The sequence below is a fragment of the Odontesthes bonariensis genome, chromosome 1 (genome assembly GCF_027942865.1).
Source record: "Odontesthes bonariensis isolate fOdoBon6 chromosome 1, fOdoBon6.hap1, whole genome shotgun sequence".
NCBI classification, from domain to species: domain Eukaryota; kingdom Metazoa; phylum Chordata; class Actinopteri; order Atheriniformes; family Atherinopsidae; genus Odontesthes; species Odontesthes bonariensis.
The window spans coordinates 23,657,401-23,682,380 of record NC_134506.1 but is presented as its reverse complement, the minus strand read 5'-3'; the positions used below and the strand labels follow the sequence as shown (position 1 = coordinate 23,682,380).

Sequence of the window (24,980 nt, the reverse complement as noted above, 5' to 3'; positions counted from 1 at the left end):
CCGCCTGCAGTAGATGTGCTAAGGCTGGAGTAGCCACCATTTTGCATGTCTAGTGTGTTCCTCCCTCTATTGCTAATAGAGACGATTCCAGTTCTTTTCTGGCATCATTACGGCTTGTAAGTACATTCGAGGAATAACATATCGACAGTAATGTCATAAACGACTTTGGTTTACAGTAATTATCTGTGTTTCGGTTGTATCTACGATGTCAAGTCTCAGTGTAGCGCTGCATAGGAAGTCGCAGCCCTCAGTGCACCCGGGTTGTGCCTGTCAGCAGCTAAGTTTGCTAGCATGGTTAGCATGCTTCATAGCTATGGCCATTCTAGCTACCTGCTGAGCTAGGTATGTGCAGTTAAGTAGTGTGCTTTGCGATTGTCCACTAATTCATAATCGTTATGGCAACGCGTAAAGCCTATGTTATTGACAATGTCTCAAATAATCAGCAAGTATAGTTGACACTCGTCTTTAAATGTATTCGAATTAGTTGACAGAGAAACTAACGAATTGTCAGGTAGCTAGCGAACGCTACAGAGGATTCGCTAGCTTGATAATCCAAATGCCTCAAGAAGGCCTAAATTGCATCATGCCCTGACCAATCGGTTATCTTAGACAATTGTTATGGCTTTTGGTTTAATTCGAACAGTTTTGTAAAACACCGCCGATATACACTTTACTTCAAAGAGAGTGTGTTAGCCAAGGTGAAGGTGCTGCTGTTTGTGGTGTCAAACTAACATCTTGCCCTTTCAAGTTCTCAGTTTAAACAGGGGTTAGCTCGTTGTTAGCTACTGTTTGATAGATTTGCCTCACCTTACTAAATGTAAGCATATGGCGTTTTAGTCAGTGCTTGGTACTGACATGGGACGTTTCTTACATTAGACAAATTGTACATGTTTCACGAAGTCAGCGCTGGCTTTGGATATCCAGGAAGCTACCGATAGCTTGCTGAATGTGGACGTGGACTCGTCTTTTTCTTAAGTTTCGTGAGATGCTTTTTTGGTGTTGACAGCGTTTTAATTAAGTAGTTCACAATGGGATAGACTATTTATTTTACCAATATACATTCGTCATCTAGGTATCACTTGTTGCATAGAACAGGTAAACGTTAAGGAAGTCAGCTGTAAGTAGGAAGTGAGCTAATGAGCGTGACGTGCAGACTGCGATTCTTGGCCTAACTCATATTTCCAAGGGTTTGGGTACTCCTCGGTGCAGGTTGATTTCTTGTGCCATTTCTAGTTTTAGATTGGTGGCATTAGAGGACTTGGCAACAATCTTTATGCTATAAATATGAAAAATTGCCTCCACCAAGTTATTTGCTCTACTTCATTTGTCTAGAAGAAAATGTATCCGCCCACATTAATGCCAAGCTGTTGTTCTGACTTATATCAGAGATCGAGTCGATATACATTAAAGGTGCCTCCAGGTAAACATTTGGGGCAGTCAGACCATACCCCAAAGGAAGTGGGCTTATAAGATGGAAGATAGTGTGGAAACCGTTGTAATGTATCTATTTCTATTAGTTAGATACAGCTGTTTTTATACAGTTAAGTACAATTAATTGTATTCAGATGATTATGTAATAATTAGGACCAGACTGAATGAAGCAAGCTTACAAGTCTGACTTCTCCTGAATTGATTGTTTTTTATTTTTGGGTGCAGACACAAAGAATGCTCGTTGTAGACTAAAGAAGTGTGCAAACTGTGAACTTTTGCAGGTTAGTCATGTTGTTTTGCACCAACCATATTGAAACCTGTATTGACTTAATGAAAAAGTTCTCTTTACAAATTTGCATGACTTTATGCACATCAGTAAACCACATTGTATATGTACTGTGTCTCTTTAGGCCTGTTCCCAATATATAACCCTTTAGCCGTCGTCTTAGCTTTACCCCACCGGTTTGCATTCAGCCTGGTGGTGTAGGGTGTAACTTTCTGTTACGGAGACAAAGAGGAATTGGTGCTACACCCCTTTGATCCATGAGTTCCATTTTGAATGCTGCAAGATCACGACTCTTAAATCCCTAAAAGAAAATAGACACCTGACTCTGTGCACCGCCTTGGAAAATGGAGGAGTAAGGCCAAGGAGAAGAATTTGGATTGAGCCCTACTCAGATTGCAGCTATATTCAGCCCTTACAAGCATGTCAATTTGATCATACTTACAGCATTATCTGCTGCACTGTTTGTGTATTATCTTTTCAATGGGTAGGAGCTAACTTCAGTTCACTCATATTATGTATATGTGGAAAACAGTTGTGTGCCATCTTAATTAAAGTATCAACAAGTACCTGTGTTTTACCTGTACTTTCAAATTTCCATTTGAAAGTATTGATATTTTCATGTGGGAAAGGGACATCTATGATGTAACATAATCAAACGTCTTCCATATGTTGAAAAATTAATTGTTATAACATCATGCATAAACTTTGCCAGCTGTGATTTAAAACCATTTGGCCATTGGTTCTGCTGACAGTGATAAGGTGACTCAAGATGCTTTTCCACTGGACACACAACCCACCGACACACAGCAACATCTGACTTTTCTCTTCAGAGGAAAAGGCTGCAATCAGGATTCATTCTGTGGTCAAATGATTCTGCTGTTGTCGTTGGTCCTTCTTGGCTTCAGCAGTGGCAGAAGTGGAAACACGACACCAGCGTTGAAATAATTTTGACTTAAGTGTGTGCCCTGTTTGGAAATGAAAGAGTGAGCACTAAAAAAACCAAAAACATTCTTCTCTGTCATTCTTGGAAGTTCTGAAACTGACAGAAGATCAAATAATAAGTGATAAGACTGATCTGTTTTACCTGCCCAGTCAGTTGGGGACGGCTCACTCTCAGAGCCTCTGTCATGCTTACCAAAATGTGTGTTGCACTTCAACCTTTAGGAAAGTCAAATGTTTGTAACTCTGTTGTAGAAGTCTGCAGGGTTGTTCCTGGGAGCAGAAATTGAAATTTGCATGCTATGGTACAGATACACAATGAGCAACCTCACTGCTGCTGTTTAATCTTCAGCATCGGGTATCGACGAGTCAAGTATCGCCAGCTTAGCATAGCTGATCACAAAGCAACCTGTCGTTAAAGCACTTTACTTATAATGTCTGATAGTATAGACAAAATGGACATATCTAGTGAGGCAAAATGTTTTATACCAGATTAACGGCAAAACTCTTGTCCAAAAAAGGCTATACTAAGAGATATAACTATGTGTAGATGGACAGCTCAGTCATAGACTCTTCACTGCATTTAGAAATCTGATCCTAAATCATTGAAATTGAACTTGATCCTCTGTTACTTTGGTATGATGTATACGTTGGCTGGTGCGTGTGGTAAATCAGTTTGCCTGTGACCTGTTGCTTGTTGTAAGGCTCTGAAAGCTTATCTAAACTGGCTCTCCAAACTCAGGAGAGGAAGCAGTTTTTATAAACATGAACACAAACATAAACGGGTATAATAAGCAAAATGGACCTTGATAGGGACGTTGGTTTGGGAGTGCATGAGATAGATTTTGTGTGCACAGCTTTGCCTTCCATGATTCTTGACTCTTATATGTTGTCACCATAGTTGTGATCATATGGTAGTCGGTACCGTTATGGGAGAAATTACTCGGAGATCCTGTAAGTTGTTCCGTCATTGTAAGGTGTACGTATTAGCTCAGCTCTTTAATTTTGCCTGTAGTTTTTATTCAATCTTTGTTTTGGTGCAAGATGTCAGATACACTTTTATTTCCTTGGATGGCAGTAAAAGTAACAACAGTGACTGATGATTAAAAATCATTTAAAAAAAAAAGGTTTAGTTTTGATTGTTGCAGAATGTGCCTGTTTATATTATATACGAAGAACTGTAATGTAATCAGCTCCCTGCAGTGGCTGATTTACCTTCTGTTTTGATTATAAGCACAGCAAGAGACATGGAGCTATGATTTATGGAGCTCAACACCAGGGTCATTCAGCTGAAGTCATTTAAATGGTGTTAGGACAGACTGTAGATCTCTGGCTTTATTAAAGCGTGGCCTTGCCCGACCACCCTCCACATTCCTCTTTGATCACAGTCAATTCCCAGAATCTCCACAAGTCACCACCTTGTTCAACAAGGGATGTGTTGTTGTTTTATTTTCCTCTCTCTCTTTGCTTGGTCTCTTAATTTCTCTCAGTAATGTGGCATGATATTACTTAAGCTTGTTTGATCTAATCAGTGATGATGATAAGAAATGTTTGGCGCTGGTCCTCTGTGGTTGCATATTTAAAAACAGTCGGCTCATCCTCTACATGCAGACATGACTTTAGATTTGTGAGTCACGGGGAAATTGAGTTGCTTTTCTACATTAAACTCTGTGAACGAGACAGAAAGTTTTACTGTGACGACAAGCAGAGCTGTGAATAAATGCTTACGATGCCATTTAATTTGATTTAGTTTTTACCCGTTTGTGATTCAGTGCATCTAATGACGCATCTGGATTTCTTGTCATAATGACGATAACAGGACGACTCGTTTGAGCTGTAATGCATCATCTCACCTTTATTTGTATTATAGTTTTTGTGAATGTAACATTTTTAAATGCAGACTGCAACAGTATAATTTCCCCATCATATTCCATTCTTTACCGTACATGCTGAATGTTACATATAAGTATTTTGCCTCGGAAATATACAAATGTCATATAATGGCTGGTTGAACTGGCTTTTACTCATTGGATCTTTTACCTGGACTTTAATTTAGCTGTAGAGTGCAGGTAGAGCTGTGTCTATAGCGACAGCCTTAGAATTCAGGCCGTAGAAGTGTAGGTTTTTGAAAGGTGCTAATCGATTTAGTCCCTCGTTTAGGGGAAATGACATAAACCATGTGTCATCCATTTGTTAAAGCTATGGTAGGTAATCCTAGAGAGCTAGCAAGAGAGCTAGCAAGATTCGAAAGTGTCCACTCCTCTAAGCTCCACCCCCCCCTCCCCATTCCGTCAGTGCTTCATCCAAAGCCGGTGGAACCGCATGCGCACATGGAGCAGGGAGCCGGCAGAGGGGGGCGTAGGCAGAAAGCAGAGGCATCTGATTGGTTTTTTGTAGGCGACCAATCCGAGATCAGCGTCCCGCTGATCTCGGATTGGTCAGCTTTTTCTCAGTCCTGCAGCTGCCACAGAGGTCTGATTATTTTCGTCCCTTTTTCTAAATACATCTTGTATAGATTTCTCTCAGGATAGACGGACCATTTCACCCAGTATTACAAAATGTGTTTCTGAACAGGATTACCTACCATGTCTTTAATCACAACATCATTTTTTTTTTTTTTTTTTTTTTTTTAAGGTCTCTTCTGTTTGTGAAAGTAAAATGGATTTACTCCACAAGTAATTACCATCATTTCAGCCGCTCAATTCATCTGTACTTGATAAAAGCTTCTTTTAGAAGGGAGACAAAATGTACTTCTAAGTAAGGCACAAAACTTAATAGTGGGTACTTTAACATCACCTTTAAAAGCAGGATATTTGTAAAGTGTGATTATATGTAAAACATCTGAGAAATTGAATGTCAGCAGCATTTACATTTAAAAGTAATATTAACTTTGTGCCTGAATTGACAAGTTTAAAAAAATAAAAATGAGAATATTGTGTACTTTTTAAGATTCACTTTTGTCCAAATAAAATTAGTCTCAACTCTGCCCCAACGACATTGTTACCTTGTCTATTAATCAAATGAAGCTGGTTTGCTGTCACTATACTTAAAGTTGTCATGGAATTTTGTACCATGAGGATCATAAAAACTAGTTAAGTCAGGATATTGTTGCCTTCTTTGGTCGGTAGCTGTGTGAATATCCTCAAGTGATTTTTACCACCATTTCCAAAGAGCCTTGCTTAAAGGTGGGGTAGGGGTTCTTTTTCTGGAGCATTTTTTTTTACATATTGCTTGAAATACTCTTCTCACCCCCATTCCAACCAATTAATTAAAAGTTTTGACACAAAAATGAAAAGTTTTAGTGGCCTCTAGAACGTACAATCTAGGAAAAACATTATCCAATCATTGTGAACGGACCGTTAACAATGATTGGATTCTGATGCGTCTATCAAAGTGCAATTTGCTCCTCCCTCCCCCTCCTTCCCCCTGTGCGCGTACCCTGCTCCGTTAACGAATTACGCGTGTCCAGAAGCTTGGCAGGAAGCTAAACTAGAGCCAGCTTGGCTAGCACCTAGCATTATTAAACGTATAGTTAGCATATACTAAATACTAAATACGGCAACGATCGATGCTTGCTGTCAGAACAGCGCTCGTGCACCTTCGTGCTCGTGCGCGTTCATGTACTCTAGAGGCGTGGCTTCGGGGGGATTCTGAAGAAAAGGGTTGGGACTTTTGACCTGTGTATTTTCAAAATGCAGCTTCGCTGGACTCAAAATCCAGGATCTCCTACCCTACCTTTAAATGTGTCTTTCTTTTACCTAATTTAATTTGTCTCCAAGGTTTTTCTCCTGTTGAAGGTTCACAAAAACAGAAACTTTCTTTCAGTTTTAAAAAAAATAATAATAATTTGTGTATGTAAATGACAAACTTCATTTGAACAATGACACACGAAAAATTATTCTCACAAATAGGCGGTCTCATGAATATTTTGAAACCTGTTCCTTGTAAGCCTCTCTTCTATTCTTCTTTTTCTTCTAAATTGGCTTCAGAAAATTATTAGAAGAAATCAAGTTAATCCCTGTAATTGTAGGATGTGTAAATGCATTTCTTGGTAAATGTAAAGCCTACATATCTTGTCGCAGGTCAGCAGTTTATTTACTGAAGTGTGAAATATGCGATGTTTGAGCATGAGAAGTTGAAGTATTCTTCCTTTGAAGAGTAGCTTTTTTTTTTTTAGCTGTGATCTGAACCTTTAGCCACGAGATGCCAACCCCCCCCCCCCCTTTTTTTTTCTCTCTCCCCATGTGTGTTTTCCAGAAAATGCCAGCTCCGATCAGACTGCGGGAGCTGATCCGGACCATCCGGACAGCACGGACCCAAGCAGAGGAGCGTGAGATGATCCAGAAAGAGTGTGCTGCTATCCGCTCTTCCTTTAGAGAGGAAGACAATACATACCGTTGCAGAAATGTGGCGAAGCTACTTTATATGCACATGTTGGGCTACCCAGCACACTTTGGGCAGGTATGTTGTTGGCATGACTGGGGGGGGGGGGGTGGGGAGAGCATCCCAAATGATTTCTGTCTCCAGTGAATTCAAAACTGTGTTTATGACAAAATCCCTTGTTTTTCTAGCTGGAGTGTCTGAAGCTGATCGCTTCGCAGAAGTTCACTGACAAACGAATAGGTTATTTGGGAGCAATGCTGCTGTTGGACGAAAGACAGGATGTTCATCTACTAATGACAAATTGCATTAAGAAGTAAGTGAGGGTCAGACTAGGTTAATATATTAGAATATTCAGCTTTTAAGATATTGCATAGTGCTGGATGAGAAAGGGTTTGGTGACTCTGCTTTATTATAACCTTTTGTTCTCTTCTATAAAAGACTCTGCTCATTCCTCACCAAAGCCTTCCTCTTCATAATGCACTGTGTCCTCACGAGTTCGTCTGTGTTATATCATTTAGTTGTTCCTTGTTTGTAAACTACTGTGTTACCATGGCTTATTTCACTCTTCTCCTCCACACCAGTGATTTGAATCACAGCACACAATATGTCCAGGGCCTGGCTCTGTGCACTTTAGGCTGCATGGGTTCCTCAGAAATGTGTCGTGACCTTGCAGGGGAGGTGGAGAAGCTGCTAAAAACATCCAACTCCTACTTAAGGAAAAAAGTAAGCTTCCCTGCTCTTATCTTTGGGTAAATACTTGAAGTATCTTTTTTTTTTTTTTTTCCTTTGGGGCTGAAAAAATTGGCAGCTGTGCTGAATAGTCACAGATGAGTCCGTGGTGAGATCAAGTGTTAAACGTTGGGCCAAGTCTTATTTACATTTTCCGTCGACAGGCAGCGTTGTGTGCAGTTCATGTCATCAGGAAGGTCCCGGAACTCATGGAAATGTTCCTTCCAGCCACAAAAAACCTGCTGAGCGAGAAGAACCATGGTAAGTGGAAACGATTTGTCAGAATGCAGTTGCTGGCTTACGGGGAAATGTGGTTGTCCTGCTAAAATGCACACTTCATCCTATTTGCCGCCACTCGTGATGGTGCTTTGTCAAAAACAGCTGGGTGGCTGATGTCCTTTTTATTGCATCCTTTGCAGAGAGAGTGGAATTAATGAGCCTGTCATATATGGTGACGGGGGATTGTGTGCCCCCCACATGTGGAGAATATGACAAATCAAGTTTTTGTTTAATTTATTTTCCCTCAAGTTTTAAGATGGGTTTGTTTACTGTTTATAAATCATAATGACTTCTTCTGCATTTCACAGCAGGTGCAAACTGAACATGGTGTGACTGCAGTTTGATTTAATCACCATGACATAAGACACAAATATTCCTCAAGTGATTTTGGGAATTGATGATGTGATCTTAGAAAGGCAAACATGAAATGTGCATCTTGAGCAGTCATCTTTATCTACTCAAAATGATTTGTCACTTCTGAATACTTAAGCTATCAATGTTTGATATTAACAAGTTCTCTCCCATTTTCTTTTTCTAAGTTTTCAATACTTTTGTGTGGCCTCACGAGTTCTTTCCACTTCTGTCCTTCAGATCAGAGCTTTCAACCTTTTAAGACTGAGATCAGGTGACAAGATGATTAGAGTGTGTGATAATCTTTAAATCAGATTTCCTAGCTGTCATTTCAATGCTACTGGGCTTTATCATCTGTATGCTAATGCGTTATATCCATTTGACTGTTCAGCCAGGATGTAGTGACAAAAAGGCTGACAACCCTTTGTTTTGGTAAATGTCCTTAACCCATTTAGGCCGGGAAAGCATTGCCGCATTTCTACCTTTAAAGCCGGGGGTGCTGTTGCGTTATTCTACCATTAAGGCCGGGAAAGCGTACACGTCTTTTTCAGACGGTAGCGATTGTGAGGAGTTTCTTGGCTTTGATGATGCTGATGAACGTGCTGACCCAATTGATCGAGATTTATGGCTAGCACATATGTTTGAGGATGATTTTGAAGGGTTTGAATGTGAGTGGAAGACTGACAATTACCACCGTAATCGACGGAGAGATTTCAACTGCACACCAGCGGTGAAAGTCGATTTACCTGCAGATGCCACACCGTTGCAGGCATTTAATCATAGTTTTACTGAGGAGCTTTGGGCGCATCTCGTTTCCGAGACGAATAGATACAGTGACCAGGTACTTCAGACTCCAGCTCGAGCAAAGATGGCAAGGTGGGCACACGTAACTGTGCCGGAGATGAAAACATTTATTGGAATGTGTATGGGCTCCACTGCCAGTACGAAGAGATTACTGGCGATTAAATAAATAATTTAAATATAAAATTGAATTTTATTTTATTACTGTTTTCTAATTGAAAATAGTGCTGTTCCTGCACTTTACTTTTTATTTTATTACTGGTTTTTTTTATTGAAAATAGTGCTGTTCCTGCACTTTACTTTTTACATTTTCTATTTTCGTGAAGGTGTATGTAAATAAACTCAATTTCCAAAGAAAGCCACAGGTGTAAGCTCTCAAATACTTTTTGAATTTTGTTTCTATCTGCTACAGAGGCTGAGAAATCAATCATTTAGTAGGCGTTGACACAATTGCTGAATTTCCAGAAAAACTTCTTTCTGAAATCGCCCATAGGTTTTCCAGGCATTCTTTTCCAGGCATTTTAGGCCTAAATGGGTTAAGTAGGATTTTAATGGCAGCCTGGTAGGTTTCTACCTCTTGTCCACCAGGGCTGTAAAGTCCAGTTGCATTGCAAAAAAGTTTCTAATGCACAGAGGTCATTCCACTGTTGACCTCACTAATGCAGAGAATACAGTGGCTGACCTGAGTGGAGTTTTTCAGTGAGTCAGAAATCAGTTGTCGGTTTAGCATTTTCCCTTATTGTGTGCAGCATTGGTGGGAATGAGCTAAAAAAAAAAAGTGTATTAAAAGAGTGTTATCTACACGATTTATTATTATTTTTTTTTTAAGTCACAATTGTTGTCAGTACCTGTATATACAGCTCTAGACAACCCTAATCCATACGTTCACTGGTGCAGATAATTGGGACAATAAGAAGGGACATAACGGTCAATAATCAGCTATTACTTCTCTAGATCTTATTTGCACTACAGTTTTTATAATGGCAGAACAGGAGACCCTTCTAAGTAACGAGATTTTGCTGGACTGCATTGGTGTTTGGCTCTATAAGCGCATATATTGCTGACAAAGTGAAGCAAAATGTCCCTCGCTGGCATATTCGTACGAAGTAAATAATCTTTCCTTTGACTGTTCCACCAGGTGTTCTTCATACGTCGGTTGTTCTCCTCACTGAGATGTGTGAAAGAAGTCCTGACATGCTGGCCCACTTCAGAAAGGTACTTAGGAGGAGCTTAAAGTCATTACTTATGCGTTTGTCTTAAGCTCATGCCACATTTCATTCTCCCTTTGGTTACACATTTTACGTTGTTATGACTAAGCTAGACAAAGATATTAAACTGTCTGAGGTTTCCTCTACATTCAGAATATGTGTCTTAGACTTATCTCTCCTTCCGCTGTCTCTTCCCTCGTATCTTTAACTACTGCTGTAGCTCCCCCTCTCTATGGTGTAACAGAACTATAGCAGAAACACCACTTCTCATGCTCATGATCTGAACATTATTTTAAGCTCTCTGAAAGTGAATGATTTCCAATCTCCCCTCCCTAACATCTACTTCATATTTTTTCTGTCATTTGTCTTTGTTACAATTCCTGCATTGTGTTAGAATGAGAAGGTAAGAGTACATTCTGATCTCATAGCTGGTGCATGCTCTTAATAGTAATCACTCCTCACAGTCACCTCAAATGTAACTGGATTTGTGTTGAGTAATGTCATGTTGTGTGTTAATTTAGTTTTAATTTCTTTAACTTTGTTCAGTGATCATTACTATGTCAGTGTTTTGAATATTCTCAAAGAGTTTTTGATCCATTTGTCAGATGCATTCCTCACTATTGTTTTGAATGTCATTATTTGCTAAATATGCAACTCATTTGATCACTTGTCTATATAAAAGTAGTCCGGTGTGTCTTCACTTGACAGCCACAGGTGTCACTAGGAACGGATGGTTTTCACTGTATCTGTGTCACTGTGAGAAGGCTTTTTAACAAAGAACAAAGCTCAAATGTTTTTATTTATATTAGACATTATTCTGTCCTTTCCCTGATACCCACTCCAGAAAAAGATTTAAGTGCCATCTCTGCACATTCTTTTAAGTTTTTCTCAGTGGAATGCGTTCAGTCCTGTGTAACAGATAGACTGGAGGCAACTTCTGCAAACAAAAGTAGAAAAATCAGGCTTTATTGCAACTCTAAACCTGTAATTTATATGGTGCAAGTTGTTGGTGGAAAAAGCTACTCTGCATTACTCCATGAGTTGCAGATAGGATATTCTATATATTTTAATGTTTTAAATATTACTTTGAGTATTCTGATGAATAACTCATGCTCACTTTGTGCACAACTGCAATGTTTTTGCGCAGTCAAAAAGATCAAATTCATACCTCATACCTTTTCCTCAATAATGGAGCAGTAGTCCACTCTGTTTTTCCCCTCACACAGAAGGTGAGTTTTCATGTTAACTACGGCGTTTTTATGTTCTGGTGACAGATCTGGTGACAGAAACAAGCAACCCAGTGTATGAAACAAGCCCAGAGTTGCTCATAAAAGTGAACCTGGCAACTCTGGAGCATGGAGTAAAGTACTAATGAGTTCAAAGACACCGTGAAACCTCCAGTAAGATGTAACGGTGCATTTGGGGTGTGTTCGTGTTTTCATAAGGGCAGCAAAATTGGCACACTCCACGTAGCTTGATTTGATTATTGCTTGCTCAGATTTCCTTATCAGGGTTCAGGTATTCATGAAAATGTTGATATGATCTGACTTAAAATAAGACCATCATCTTTTTTTTTTGTTTGTTTGTTTTTTTTTTGTTTTTTTTAGAATATATCAGAATATTGTGCATTTAAATGTAGCCACTGCTCTGGGTCCAAATTGTTTGAATTATTAAGCATTCATCTAATTTAATGCTGGACAAGCTGTTTGAGTTAAGGCTACATTTGATAAGATGATAAATTGAGATTAGCTAAAGGAGAAAATTAGTTATTGAGCTGAAATTCCACAACTTAATATGATTGCGTTTTTGTTTGCACCAACTACTTTTATGCAGCCTATATAAATAGCCACGAATAGATGTGACAGAGGTGCGGCGGCAGATTTCTTATCCACGTATATATTTTTGCACAATCAAGGCTTTTAATTTTGCAACCTCTGCAAACCGATTATTCAGACACCCATGCTTTACCTGTATTACTACAGCTCAATAAATGAAAGAAGACTCACAGCTACACCCTTTCACTTCCCAAATACCTCCCACTCTGGACTAGAAATGATTAATTTAATGTCAATGAATATAATTTACGTTTACTGTTGATGAGGAATAAAAGATAGCTTTCAGTGTATCGTGACACTTCTTCTTTTGTCCTGTTCTTGGTCCTTTTTTATTTTATTTTGTTTTTTATAGCTGGTTCCACAGTTGGTGAGAATCCTGAAGAACCTAATAATGTCGGGGTACTCTCCTGAGCACGATGTGTCGGGCATAAGCGACCCTTTCCTGCAGGTAAATATCTCCTACGGACAGCACCTCCATAACTGTATGTGCAGTTTTGTTTTTTTTTTTTTTTTTTTTTTTTACTCCATCCTTGGTTTGTACCCGACTATGAACAACCATGATAAGAACTTGAGATGCGGCATGGAGCTTTATTTTTTTAAGCCAGAATAAAAAAGTATTTTAAGCTCTGCCATTTGTCAGCTAGTCAGAAAAGGCTGCACAATATGGTGGTAGTATTTTTAAAACAACTGACGGGACCGGGTTGTTTATATTCCTCAGGTGCGGATATTGAGACTGCTGCGAATTTTAGGCAAGAATGACGATGACTCCAGTGAAGCAATGAATGACATTCTTGCACAGGTTGGAATAAGAATTCTACGTTGTTATGTTGATTTAAAATGCAATCGTTTAAGTATCACCGAATAAATGTATGTAATTGCAGGTGGCAACAAACACGGAGACGAGTAAAAATGTAGGCAACGCAATCTTGTATGAGACTGTTCTGACTATAATGGACATCAAGTCTGAAAGTGGACTGAGGGTGAGTTAATTTGATTTAAGAAAAACCTGATATCAACAATCTCAGCAACTTTGCCATTTTGACCTTGCTTAAACACCTTTTCCCCACAGGTTTTGGCCATTAACATTCTAGGTCGCTTCCTCCTTAACAATGACAAAAATATAAGGTAATTCATTGACTTATCCGACTTGATCTTGTGAGCATAGTTTGACTTGAAATGTTATTAAGTCTTAACGGTGCTTCTTGATTGAACTCCCTGTTCCAGATATGTGGCATTGACGTCTCTACTAAAGACGGTACAAACGGATCACAATGCAGTGCAGCGGCATCGGAGCACCATCGTGGATTGTTTAAAAGACCTTGACGTGTCCATCAAGAGGTTATTTACAGTGCTCTTGTTATTTTAAGGCTCTGTTTTACATGTCTTTCCTTTTGGCATTGTTATTTCTGATCTTTTTTTGGTTTTTCATTGCTGTGTAGACGTGCAATGGAGCTGAGCTTTGCCCTCGTGAATGGCAACAACATCAGGGGCATGATGAAAGAGCTGCTCTACTTCCTGGACTCCTGTGACCCGGAGTTCAAAGCAGACTGCGCATCAGGAGTCTTTTTAGCTGCTGAGAAGTATGGCCACTCATCATTCGTTACAGTTTGCTGCTATGAAGTAATTTAACAAGTCATTCTGTCTCACCCCATCATGGCGAGGTCATAGATGCTGTATGATGATAAAATGAGTGATCCATCGTCTGACAGACAATGATGATACCATTTATTTTCTGACAGCAATTTTCTCCAGATTGTATGCAGTTTAGGTAATTACATTTTATCATTCGAGTCCTTTACTTGGACTGATCAGTGTTTTCCCTGTTTTACAGATATGCCCCTTCGAAAAGATGGCACATAGACACCATTATGAGAGTACTGACAACGGTATGTATATTCGGAAAACAATCCAGAGCCTTAGATGTCTTTTGTTTTGGTTATTATAATACCAGCGCGCAATCTAATAAGTCAAATCTCTAAACCAGCCTTTGCAAATCTCCAAGTAGATATTTAATGAACTTTTCTCATTGAAATCTCTGTTCGTCCTTGCAGGCTGGAAGCTATGTGCGAGATGACTCTGTTCCTAATCTCATCCAGCTCATCACCAACAGTGTGGAGATGCATGCCTACACAGTGCAGAGACTTTACAAAGCTCTGCTGGATGACATCTCACAGGTCAGAGTAGCTCTGGTTTAACTTTTTATTAAGACTCTACTTAATGCTTGTTTTTGCAATTTCAAACTACCATAAAACTGTAAGAGGGACTTAATTGTATTTCTCTGTTCTGTAGCAACCGCTTGTGCAGGTAGCATCATGGTGCATAGGGGAGTATGGGGACCTGCTAGTGTCAGGGCAGTGTGAGGAGGAGGAGCCTATCCAGGTAAAATTAGAGGGATCCCTGCCAAGCATCACTCGCACTCACAAACGCATACACACTGAGGATCACACTAACCTTTGAGAAACAGTGACTCACCAGATATTGAGCTTTGTCTCTTCTTCCTTCTGAATTAAGGTAACTGAAGATGAAGTTTTGGATGTGTTGGAAGGCCTGCTGGTTTCGAATCTGTCCACACCAGTGACCCGAGGTTATTCCCTCACTGCCATCATGAAGCTGTCTACCCGCTTCACCAGCGTAAAGTTAGTGATGGCCACTCTTCCTACCATGCTATGACTTTCAGACTGTTTTACTTTACATTTCAGGGACTGTAATATTAAAATGATAACTATAGGAGTATAGTCACCATTGTAGTCAACCTAGGATGTCAATATTGGGTTAGAATTTCTAAACTCTGAGACTTTTTCTCATAGAAACATGATGGCAGCGGAACAGGCTTCACTCAGAACAGTGTCTTCTTATGAGATGACTCACGATGACTCATGATGAGGATTTAGTTTCTGTGTCACTTATGAATCAAATGACTTAACATCAAATTCAGAATATGAGGAGAGCACAACAATGGTCTGAATATGTGCCGTGCTAAAGAAATAAATAAAGAAATGGAAAAAAAGAGTCCTTCTTTCAGAGATACACATGTAGTTTTTTAGGAAATGTAGCTTTGCATCCTAACTGCTTCACAGTGAACACAAACTCATTGCAGCGATTTGTTTGCCCACTGTGGGTTTGGTAGACGCCATGAAAAAGTTTCTGCAGATTCTCTGCTACGTGGGATTTTCTAAATAGAGGGGAAAAAAATCGAGTTTGATGTGAGTTGGAAGAAAACGGTTGTGAAGTCTGTTAAAGCTTGTGATCATTTCAGAAATGAGGGATACATTTAGTGTTTCACTCTGGTTGATATTGTTGACCGAGAGAAGGAAACTTACAAGTATACTTTCAAAATACAGCGTGTAGGTCAACTAATGGTATGTAATGGTTTTTGAAAGGCACCTCTCGCTGGTCAAATATTTGCCGACACAATAGAGGTCATAATCTGTAATAAGTGTTGCCTTTCCTTTTTGCTAAACTCAGTCATTTTTGCTTTGTTTTTAGCCGAATCAAGAAGGTTGTTTCGATATATGGCAGCAGCATCGACGTGGAACTTCAGCAGAGGGCTGTGGAGTACAATGCGCTTTTCAAGAAATACGACCATATGAGGTGAAACCGCTTTTATGCTTTACCAGAAAGTCACGCACATTACAAGCACACTGTACTCGTTAGCAATATTAAAAATGAATTTGAAAAATAAATAAAAACAACCTTCAAGTTGTCAGGTTTTGCTAAAAAATTTTGTGTGTTCTTGCTTTGTTTCTTGACCGCAGGCCAGCTCTCCTTGAGCGAATGCCCATCATGGAGAAAACTACCACTAATGGCCCCACAGAAATTGTACAGACAAATGGGGAGACAGAATCCTCTGTTGTGGAACCAAAACATCCACCACTCGTCACCCAACCAACCAACCAGGTGAGGCCAGTTTTGAGAACTATATTATAAAAGAATATAATTAAACGTGTAACTGAATACTTCACACCAAAAGATGGAACTGTCTTCAGTTGTCTTAGACAGTTTTAGATTTAGTTTAGAGTTTGGTTGTGGTTTTTAATTATGTAGTATTAATGCTCCTTTATTGTATATGGAGGTTCATAATGCATGTATTTACCATGTTATCCTTGCACCCTAGGCTAATGATTTGTTAGACTTACTGGGTGGTAATGATGTGCCGGTAATCCAGACAACAATTCCCACTAAGCCCGCCTCAGCTGGAGGAGAACTACTTGATCTGCTGGGTGACCTCTCACTAAGTGGTAGGGGTGCATGTGTTTTGTTGTTGTTTTTTTTGTTTTTTTTTCAAAGAAAAGCAAAGACACGGTAAAAACTATTGTTAACCACCAGTTTGAATGTGACACCAATTCCATCTCCATTCGCATTTACTGTTAGTTTTGGCATTTAAGAATAAAACAAATTTTTTTTTTTCCTAACTTTATCGCACATTGTCCATCAAGCATCAACACAAGTGGCTACTTCTCACGAGCTGAAAGTGGTTTAGATGTTTTTCTTGTCTTGAACTTGTCCCAGTTTTGGCAGTGGTTAATGGAATTTTCTAAAGAATGCTGCTTTATGTTAGCTGAGCCTCAGTTTAAATCACATGATTAGGTTTCTTTTTATGAAAGAAACGCATGAGAAAAAATGTATTTCTATATAATTACTGTTGTCTACCTCCTCCTAAACAATGGTGTCTCATTTCCCCCCTCCCAGGCGGTCCAGCTCCTGCTCCCGCACCCTCGGTGCCCACCTCCCAACCCTCTTTCCTCTTGGACGGCCTCTCCTCACAACCCCTGTTTAATGACATTGCAGCTGCAGGTAAGAGTCTGTTGCTCCTGGTGGCTTCACCACCAAATATATCATGATTTGTAAAGAAATGAAGCCCTTGGTTGTGTTTTCCTTCCTTTTGTATTACCATGGCCCATTATTTTAAATGTAAAGAATCACATGTGCCCCCCCCCCCTGCATAGGTATTCCTCCCATGACGGCATACAACAAAAATGGTCTGAAAATAGAATTTACATTTGAGAGAGCTAACCCCAACCCAAACGTCGCAGTCATCACCATCCATGCATCGAACTCCACAGAGGCAGACATGACAGAGTTTGTTTTTCAGGCTGCAGTACCAAAGGTAAGCAGGCACAAGCTGACGCAACGAAATGCACTTTCATCTCTACAGCAACAGCTCACAACACAAGGATTCCCAAGCCTACATTTTAAAAGCTTGAAAGCCTGTTGTGTTGATTGGAATCGGTGATTAACGAAATGGCAACGCTTGCCATTCTAACTACAGAGATTTGATAAAGTTCTGTTCCACTTTGTTTGAGGAATTGATCTTTGAATGCAGTTTTCTATGCACTGATGTTTATGTTGTTGTTAGTGAAATTGGCTGTGGAAGAACAGGGTTTGAATTGTCAACAGTCGGCTGTCTCTGTAGTCCAAAAGTAAGATAAGAATTAGGGCCCGACCGATATGGTTTTTTCAGGGCCGATACCGATAATTATGGAAATGGGAGGCCGATAACTGATATGTGCAACCGATAAATAGAAACATTATTCACGATAAATTAAAAATAGCACACACTGACACAAACTTTCATATCCATTAAGTCTTTTTAATTGTAAAAATGAAAAGTGCAGGGAGCTGCCAGCTGCATTTGTAAAATAAAGCCAAACATAACTTGGAATAAAACGGGAAATAAAATAATAATATAAATACATAATTATCAATAAAAAAATAAATCACTCCCTGCTATGAGAATACTTGAATATATGCTATTTTTATGTTAAGAAGTAATAGAAAATGAACTGACTGAGAACTAAAAATCAAGTGTAGGGAGCTGCTTATAGCATCACACAGCATTACAGCGAGGTGAAACAAAAGCATTTAGGTCTGAGTTTAATATAATGTTTTCACGTCACAAATAAAGGCGATTTACAAAGAAGTATTTGGATCATTGTACCTAGCGCACATCTAATGTCTGGACAAACTCCCTACAGATCGGCCAACTGCCAGCACTTTGATATCACACCGGGCGTGTTTAAATGGTCAAAGGGCTTAGCAACGCATAATAAAGTAACTAATAGGCTAAATGTGCAATGTGCCTTTAGGGCCTGAGTCGCGTCGCGTCGCGTATGGCTTCATGAAGTTGTTCACCTAACACCATGGTTGTTAGCGCAAGCCTGCTCGCTACTTGGTGGTGGTGTGACAGCCTGTCTGGCTACCCGTAACAAGATGTTACTCCAGATGTTTGAAACGCAGCAACTGGCCAAAACTTAATTCTATTAAAGTTAATTAAGAGGGACATTACGACCAATCACTGTTGGTTCTAACGTGCTGGGTAACCAGTTGTTATGGAACAAGATGGGCTCTCACACCGGCAGGCTACCAAGTATCTAGCAGGCTTGCACTAACAAATGGTTAGTCTCAGGAACAAACACGTTTTATTTGGTCTTCATTGACCATGGCTTTCAGTCCACCTTTCGTGTAGAACTACAGACACGTTCACGTTTCCATGTGGGGGTTTAAAAATTACTGTACACTATGCTGAGACAACCGTTTCAGTATTCGCTGTCATTCTGGTTATCCTTACGTGAGCTAAAGGTTTGCGTCGTTACACAGATCAAATGGACCATTTTCACTAGTTGTATACACTAATAAAGACGTTGTGCTGCCATGCTTTTGCAACGTTGGTGTGTTTGTGATTTATTGCAGGGGATAAGGCTTCGTATATGCTTACCTTGAAGAGAGTTTGTTCTCTTTGCTTCAAGTCGGACTTCCACCACCGTGGCCCCACTTGCACTGCAGCCGCCTTGAAACCGCTCACAGCGTTCAGTAGCCACCCCGCCCGCAACTTGCGCCACGGCCGCCTTGAAACCGTTCGCAGCCTTGCATGTTGATTGGTTGTATTCTGTGTGTCAAACAAATCAGATGCTGTGACGGGCGGGGCAATGCTCATGAACTCAAAGTGGCGAGAGCAGAAGAATTTCAGAATGAAACGGTTGCAAAATTGGTTGTGAAAATTATATAAACTTATCAGTGGAAATTTATGGAAAGTATGGCCGATGCCGATATCCCCAAAATGCTAAATATCGGCCCGATATATCGGTGGGGCCGATAATCGGTCGGGCCTTAATAAGAATGTGTTTAAGTAGGTAAAAAATACATAAAGTCACAAAACATTGTTTCTTAGAAATTAGCTGTTAAGTATCCCTAAAGTTTCAATTTGCCGATATCGGCCATCAGTATTCACAGGGTAGCCTCAACACAAGGCCAGTGGAGATGTTGTTGAGTCTGTTTTTCAAATTGGAAAGATGAACCCTGTGTTGATCTGGCTGACAGCCATGAAAACACTGTTTGAATGGCATTCTTTCAATGCATCATTAAACTCACAGTCCATGCAACTGCTGCATCATTTGAAAAGTACAAATGAGGAATTTGAAGTGAATACAGTTGTGGTTAAATCATTTAAAACCTTCATTTTAAACTGCTGAAATGTCATTAAATTTTCATCTAACAGTGTCCTCTATCCGTTTGTTAGACATTCCAGCTGCAGCTCCTCTCTCCGAGCAGCAACATTGTCCCAGCACTCAACCAGGGAACTGTCACGCAGGTCATCAGAGTCCTCAATCCACAGAAAGTGAGTTTGTGAAGCAATAATCATATTTGATGACTTTCACTATCCTCTCAAAGCAGCCTTGACACGCATTTAAGACCTATGTGATGTGATTTATAAGAATTTCCTGTTTTCTAAACAATCATGCTCACAAATTTCAGCAACAACTACGAATGAGGGTCAAGCTGACGTACACCCACAAAGGCTCGGCTGTGCAAGACCTGTCTGAGGTTAATAACTTCCCCCCGCAGTCGTGGCAGTGATGATCTGCTCCTGTTGCTCTTAAAAGCCCCCACCAAGGGAACTATGAAAACCTTTTTTTTCCCCTTTCACCTCCCACCTTTCTTCCAACGGATCCCCCTGTGATGTCACTGCAGAACGCTGCCCTCGACTTGGATGGGAAGCAGCAGAGCATCGAACACAGGAGAGAAATACAGATGTTACCAACACTCTATCGACATTGCAAGAATAATTGGGGAAAACATATCGATCAACAAACTTTCTCTTTTCTTTCTTAATTGGTTTCCATAATCTCTTTACTTTGTAAGACGTACTATTCTTCTCACACACACACACACACACACACACACACACACACACACGCACGCCTTCGGCCCAGCACCATTTACCACATAGAAGCACACATGCACACCATCCCCGGTGGCACACTTTACCTCTCAAGTCGCTGTAGGGTAAAGGTGTTTCCCACTATGAGCACTGCAGTAACCATGGTTTTGTGTTAAAATGCAGTTGAGGCACTTTGCTCCCTTGATATTTATGATTGGCTTTGCATTCACATTTTGTACATGAACCATCAGGCCTGCAGCAGGAAAAGGTTTGGGAAGGTCATTTTTAGTGCACCTGCAAACTTTTTCTTTTTTTTTTTTTTTTTTTTTCTTTTTTTTTTCCCACCCTCCACATCAAGAGTGATATAACTTCTCAGAGTTGTATTCATTTTGAATTACATTAATTTGCTTAAAGCATGTTTGAGCATCGCTGGGCTCCCAGTCACACCTGCACTTGAGCTCAAAGGGGATTTTCTGCTTCTGCCGGTAGGCCTCTTTATCCTGTGTTTCTATAGGAAGTCGTCTACATTTGTTTTGTCACAGTGATGAGACCATAGGTAGATCCGAGATGCCCTCTCTGAACATCTCCGACTAATTTTGAGGGATAAGCTCAGATTTGAACACGTCGGTAATTTCACCTGTAAGAAAGCAACGGCTTGTAGATGTGTATAATAAGTTCAACCGTGAAGCTTGTTCATTCGTTAGGATGGATGTGATCCAGCTACGAAACTTATTTGAAAACAAGTTGATTGCAGCTGTGTTTGATATCTGCATTTTTAACTTTACCTGCAGTCGTGTCATCGGTCTAGTTTGCAATTTTACATTTCAGATTTGTTTAACCTGGTTGAACTCTGTCACCATGCACATACATGTAAATTAAGATTGTTATGAATGTAGTTACATGCACTGAATGCTACCCCCCCTTATTCCTTCTTTTCATGTCTTCTTTGATGGGGACGTTCATCTTATCGGCACTATTTTTGTGAAAGTATGTTTTATTTCTGCAGTAGTTTGACTTTCTGCCTGATATCAAAGTGATGTGCCTTTCTGCCTTAGCTAGATAGAAGCCCCTGAACTGTTGAGTACTGTATGAGCTTTGTTTGTAAGTCTGCTTGGGTGATGATGGTGTTTTCAGTCTGATGGAAAGGGTCCTGGTGGATTTGAATTGGTATGTCACATCGTTTAATTTTCCCTTCTATATGCGTTAATCTCCCACCAACACAGGCCCGTGTGGATGTCCACAGCAATGTCTTTTTGTTTTTTTGTCTTCGATTTGGCACAAATGTGATTTATAGGTACATGATTCTAACTATTGCAGTGGCAAATTTACCTGAAAATAAAATACAGGTTGGATGATATAACAAATCCTGAAAACAAAGCAAGTTTTTAATATGACGGCAGCTATTAGATGTAAACTTTCATAAGCTGGCAACAAGGTTTTTTTTTTCCTTCATTCTAAATGTCGTTTGATATCAGAGTGCCCCTCCCCCTCCTCCTCCCAGTCCATCCATCAACAGACATTGAATTGTTTCTCTGGATCACTTGAAGAGGTACTGGAACAGATGTTTGAACTCAATCTCTCTTCATTGACGTCTTCTCCAAATCAGAATTGTGACCTTGCTGTCGGGGAAGGGAACCCTAAGAAATACCTCACGATGTTCTTTTGTTCTGTTAACTTTTAGTGACGGTGGATTGACAGCTTTGTTTAGACGTGGATTGCAATCAAGGGGAGCATCTGCATGAGAGAAACTAACAGTTTGTGCATCTCATCACTTAACCTTATGCAGCCTCGCCATGCTGTGTCGAGATCCTCAGATGCCGAGTCAGACTATTATTTTTCTTTTTTTTTTTTTCACTATGCTTCACTATCTTCTAACTTCTGTGACCAAATCAGAGAGACTATTAGCTTTGGAAATATTTTTGAGCTATATGTGTATATGGAGAAAAATTATTTCAGTTGGAACTTTTTTTCCGTTGTTGATAAATATGCTATATTGGCTTTTTTTCTGTACATATGGAGGGCTTTTACAATTTTGTCTCTTGTACTATCTTTCATCCTTTTTTTAGATACCATTTTTCTAAAAAAAAAAAATTCCAATTACTCACAATGTATATTGTCTAAATAGATTTAGTCGGCATCAGTCGGATACGACTCCCCTGTATCATCAGTCATCCATTGTAAAAGATATATGATCTGCTGCCTGTACATTGTATAAAGTTGTAAAACAAACGCTGATCAGATTAAATAAAACCTACATAAGATTAGCTAGAAGGTATAATGGTATGCATATATGTACAAAAAGAATCTTAAAATGATGCAACCGAGCCTCGTTTTAGTAACCGTTTTTGTCATACTTTATGATTGAATCTTTACTTTTACAGAGTGGGTCAGGTGGCAACGAGGCGGGGGGGTTCCTTTGGATGTTTAAATGAGGTTGAATCTGTCTTAACGGACGTTGTTTGAATGATACACTGTACTACTGAGGGGCGTAAGCACAGTGCTGCACAGCGGCAGAGGTGCTTCATTTGCTTCCTCACCCCACAAACGCCTCGTGTCATGTATCCATGGCCTCTCGAAGAGGTGCCGCTCTCTCGCCGCGATGCATCTGGCCTTACGTGCACTCTTGACATTCTCTTCAACCTGCAAATTGTTCTGTGAAGTGAAGCCCTTTCGGTTTTGGTGTGTTCGCTCTCTTGGTTGCCTGGTGACTTGTTTTGTCTGCCACGTAGCATCTTCCAAGCAAGCAAAGACACTACTAGTGCCACGCTAGGAGTTTTTTTTTTTTTTTTTAACCTCATCCTGTTCCCCATCAAAGCCAGTAGGTTTAAATAGTTTTTTTTTCTTTTCTTTTTGTCTCCAGGAAATGGAAAAAGTAGGATTTTCTTTGTGTGTGTGTGTGTGCGCTAAGTGCTTTCAAATGTTTGTCCCCGAGTCTGAACAACACACTGCATTCTTTTGGCTTCCTTTCTTTTATTTGGTAACTTGTCACTTGTGTTATTTGTATCTGCATGGCACAACTTCCATTTATAATTTGCAATGATCCAGAATAAAAGAAGCTGATTTAAAACTTTGTGAAACTCGAGCGACCACTCACTATTTGAAATGCATATGTAAATCATGACAGGATATGGTGGGATAAGACGACACTCTCTTTGATTTTAGGGCCTTTTTTTTTTTTTTTTTTAAGTTTTACTTACTCCACCTTCCCTTTAAGAAATGTGGGGAAAAGAGTGTGCTGCAAGCTGATGATCACAAGGGGGAGCTGTGCAGAATGGAAGGCTGATGGGGATGAGAAAGGAAGTTTCATAAACTTGTTCCTGAATGTTTTTGTGTGGTTTGTATTGTATTATTCAACCTGTATGTACCCTCGTTAATCAAATTGGATCACTTCTTTCAATGATGCTGTTTAAAAATGTACAGATAGAAGTGAGCCCAACGTAAGTGCTTTGGGCGCTATAACCTGGAAGGAAGGAAGGAAGGAAGGAAGGAGCTCAGTAGTGTGCGTGCGTGCGTGTGTGTTGGAGAGAAGTCGATCACACTTGACAGAGTTTGATGGTGTGCGACTCGTCTCCGTAGGACTTCGTCTTTTTTTTTTTTTTTTAGCTGCAGTGTGAACTTTTAGCTTCTGAGCTGCATGTGAAAAACAGTGTAAATAATGTCATTTCTACTTTTGACTTGAAGTTTCTTCTTTTTTTCTTTTGTCAAATTCCGATATTAAAATCAGTCTCACACCCCCCACCCCCACCTCATGGATCAGCACTGACATCTACATTTAGAAGTTTCTCAGAAAGTGCTCACATCGCTGTTAATGCTTTTTGTTTAGTTTGTTTTTAAAGAAGGCAATGAAAGTCTGTCATTTGAATTACTTGGATGTTTGATTTTTATTTTTTGTTTGTCTTTTGTTGTGTGAAGGGCTTGGAAGAACGTGTGAAATAACCACCATGTTCACTTTCCCTGTTCAATCAATAATAATAATAATAATAAAAAAAGCATAAAAATCACCAAAAAAAAAAGAGAAAGAAACACTGCATCCACTGTATTTTGAAAACATAATCTGTAACAACCCCCCCACCCACCCACCATCCCTCCAAGAACAACTGTGACTGAAAACAAAATGGTTTCTGATTATATTTTTGGGGTGGGGGGGTGAAGGCATGAGGTTCACTTTTTCCCAGCCAGCTTCGACACGTTTCAACGGTTTCCTAGTTCCATGGCTTCAAGGAGTGTGAATGTCCGACTGAAAACACGAAATGATTAAAGATGAGCAGTTGTAAACGACTAAAATGGGATATTTTCAATTTATGCTGTGTATTCTTGTCTTTGGGTTGGAGAAAATGATCAAGCGAATAAAAAGTCAATGAAAAAATTATGTTGAACCGTGGAAGTTTGTTCTCTGAGTCCGGGGTGTATTGTGTGTCTGCACGCTGGGCTTATGGTGGCTTCCCTTTTTTTGGGTGGGGGGTGGGGGGGTTAAGACACATTTTTCAGCCTTCAGAGATTTTAGCTTCACACCATGGTGGGTATTGCATGTTTCTACATGAGCCAACGGTGTAAAAAGCTTCAGGATCTGGTGTTTGATT

At 39.8% G+C, this 24,980-nt stretch overlaps 1 protein-coding gene across 1 annotated transcript; it reads left to right on the top strand.

The window, feature by feature from the left end:
• Positions 1-28: 28 nt before the first annotated feature.
• On the top strand, positions 29-24,485 carry ap1g1 (adaptor related protein complex 1 subunit gamma 1). Its single transcript, XM_075460945.1, has 23 exons — positions 29-116; positions 6,914-7,117; positions 7,228-7,352; positions 7,621-7,762; positions 7,933-8,029; positions 10,338-10,414; positions 12,595-12,690; positions 12,961-13,041; positions 13,124-13,222; positions 13,312-13,367; positions 13,467-13,580; positions 13,682-13,822; positions 14,074-14,128; positions 14,294-14,416; positions 14,532-14,621; positions 14,754-14,878; positions 15,729-15,833; positions 15,998-16,139; positions 16,357-16,480; positions 16,932-17,036; positions 17,189-17,349; positions 19,759-19,857; positions 19,995-24,485. The coding sequence occupies exons 2-23, from the start codon at positions 6,917-6,919 to the stop codon at positions 20,094-20,096; spliced, it is 2,460 nt and encodes an 819-aa protein (XP_075317060.1). The 5' UTR covers positions 29-116; positions 6,914-6,916; the 3' UTR covers positions 20,097-24,485.
• The last annotated feature ends 495 nt before the right edge of the window (positions 24,486-24,980 follow it).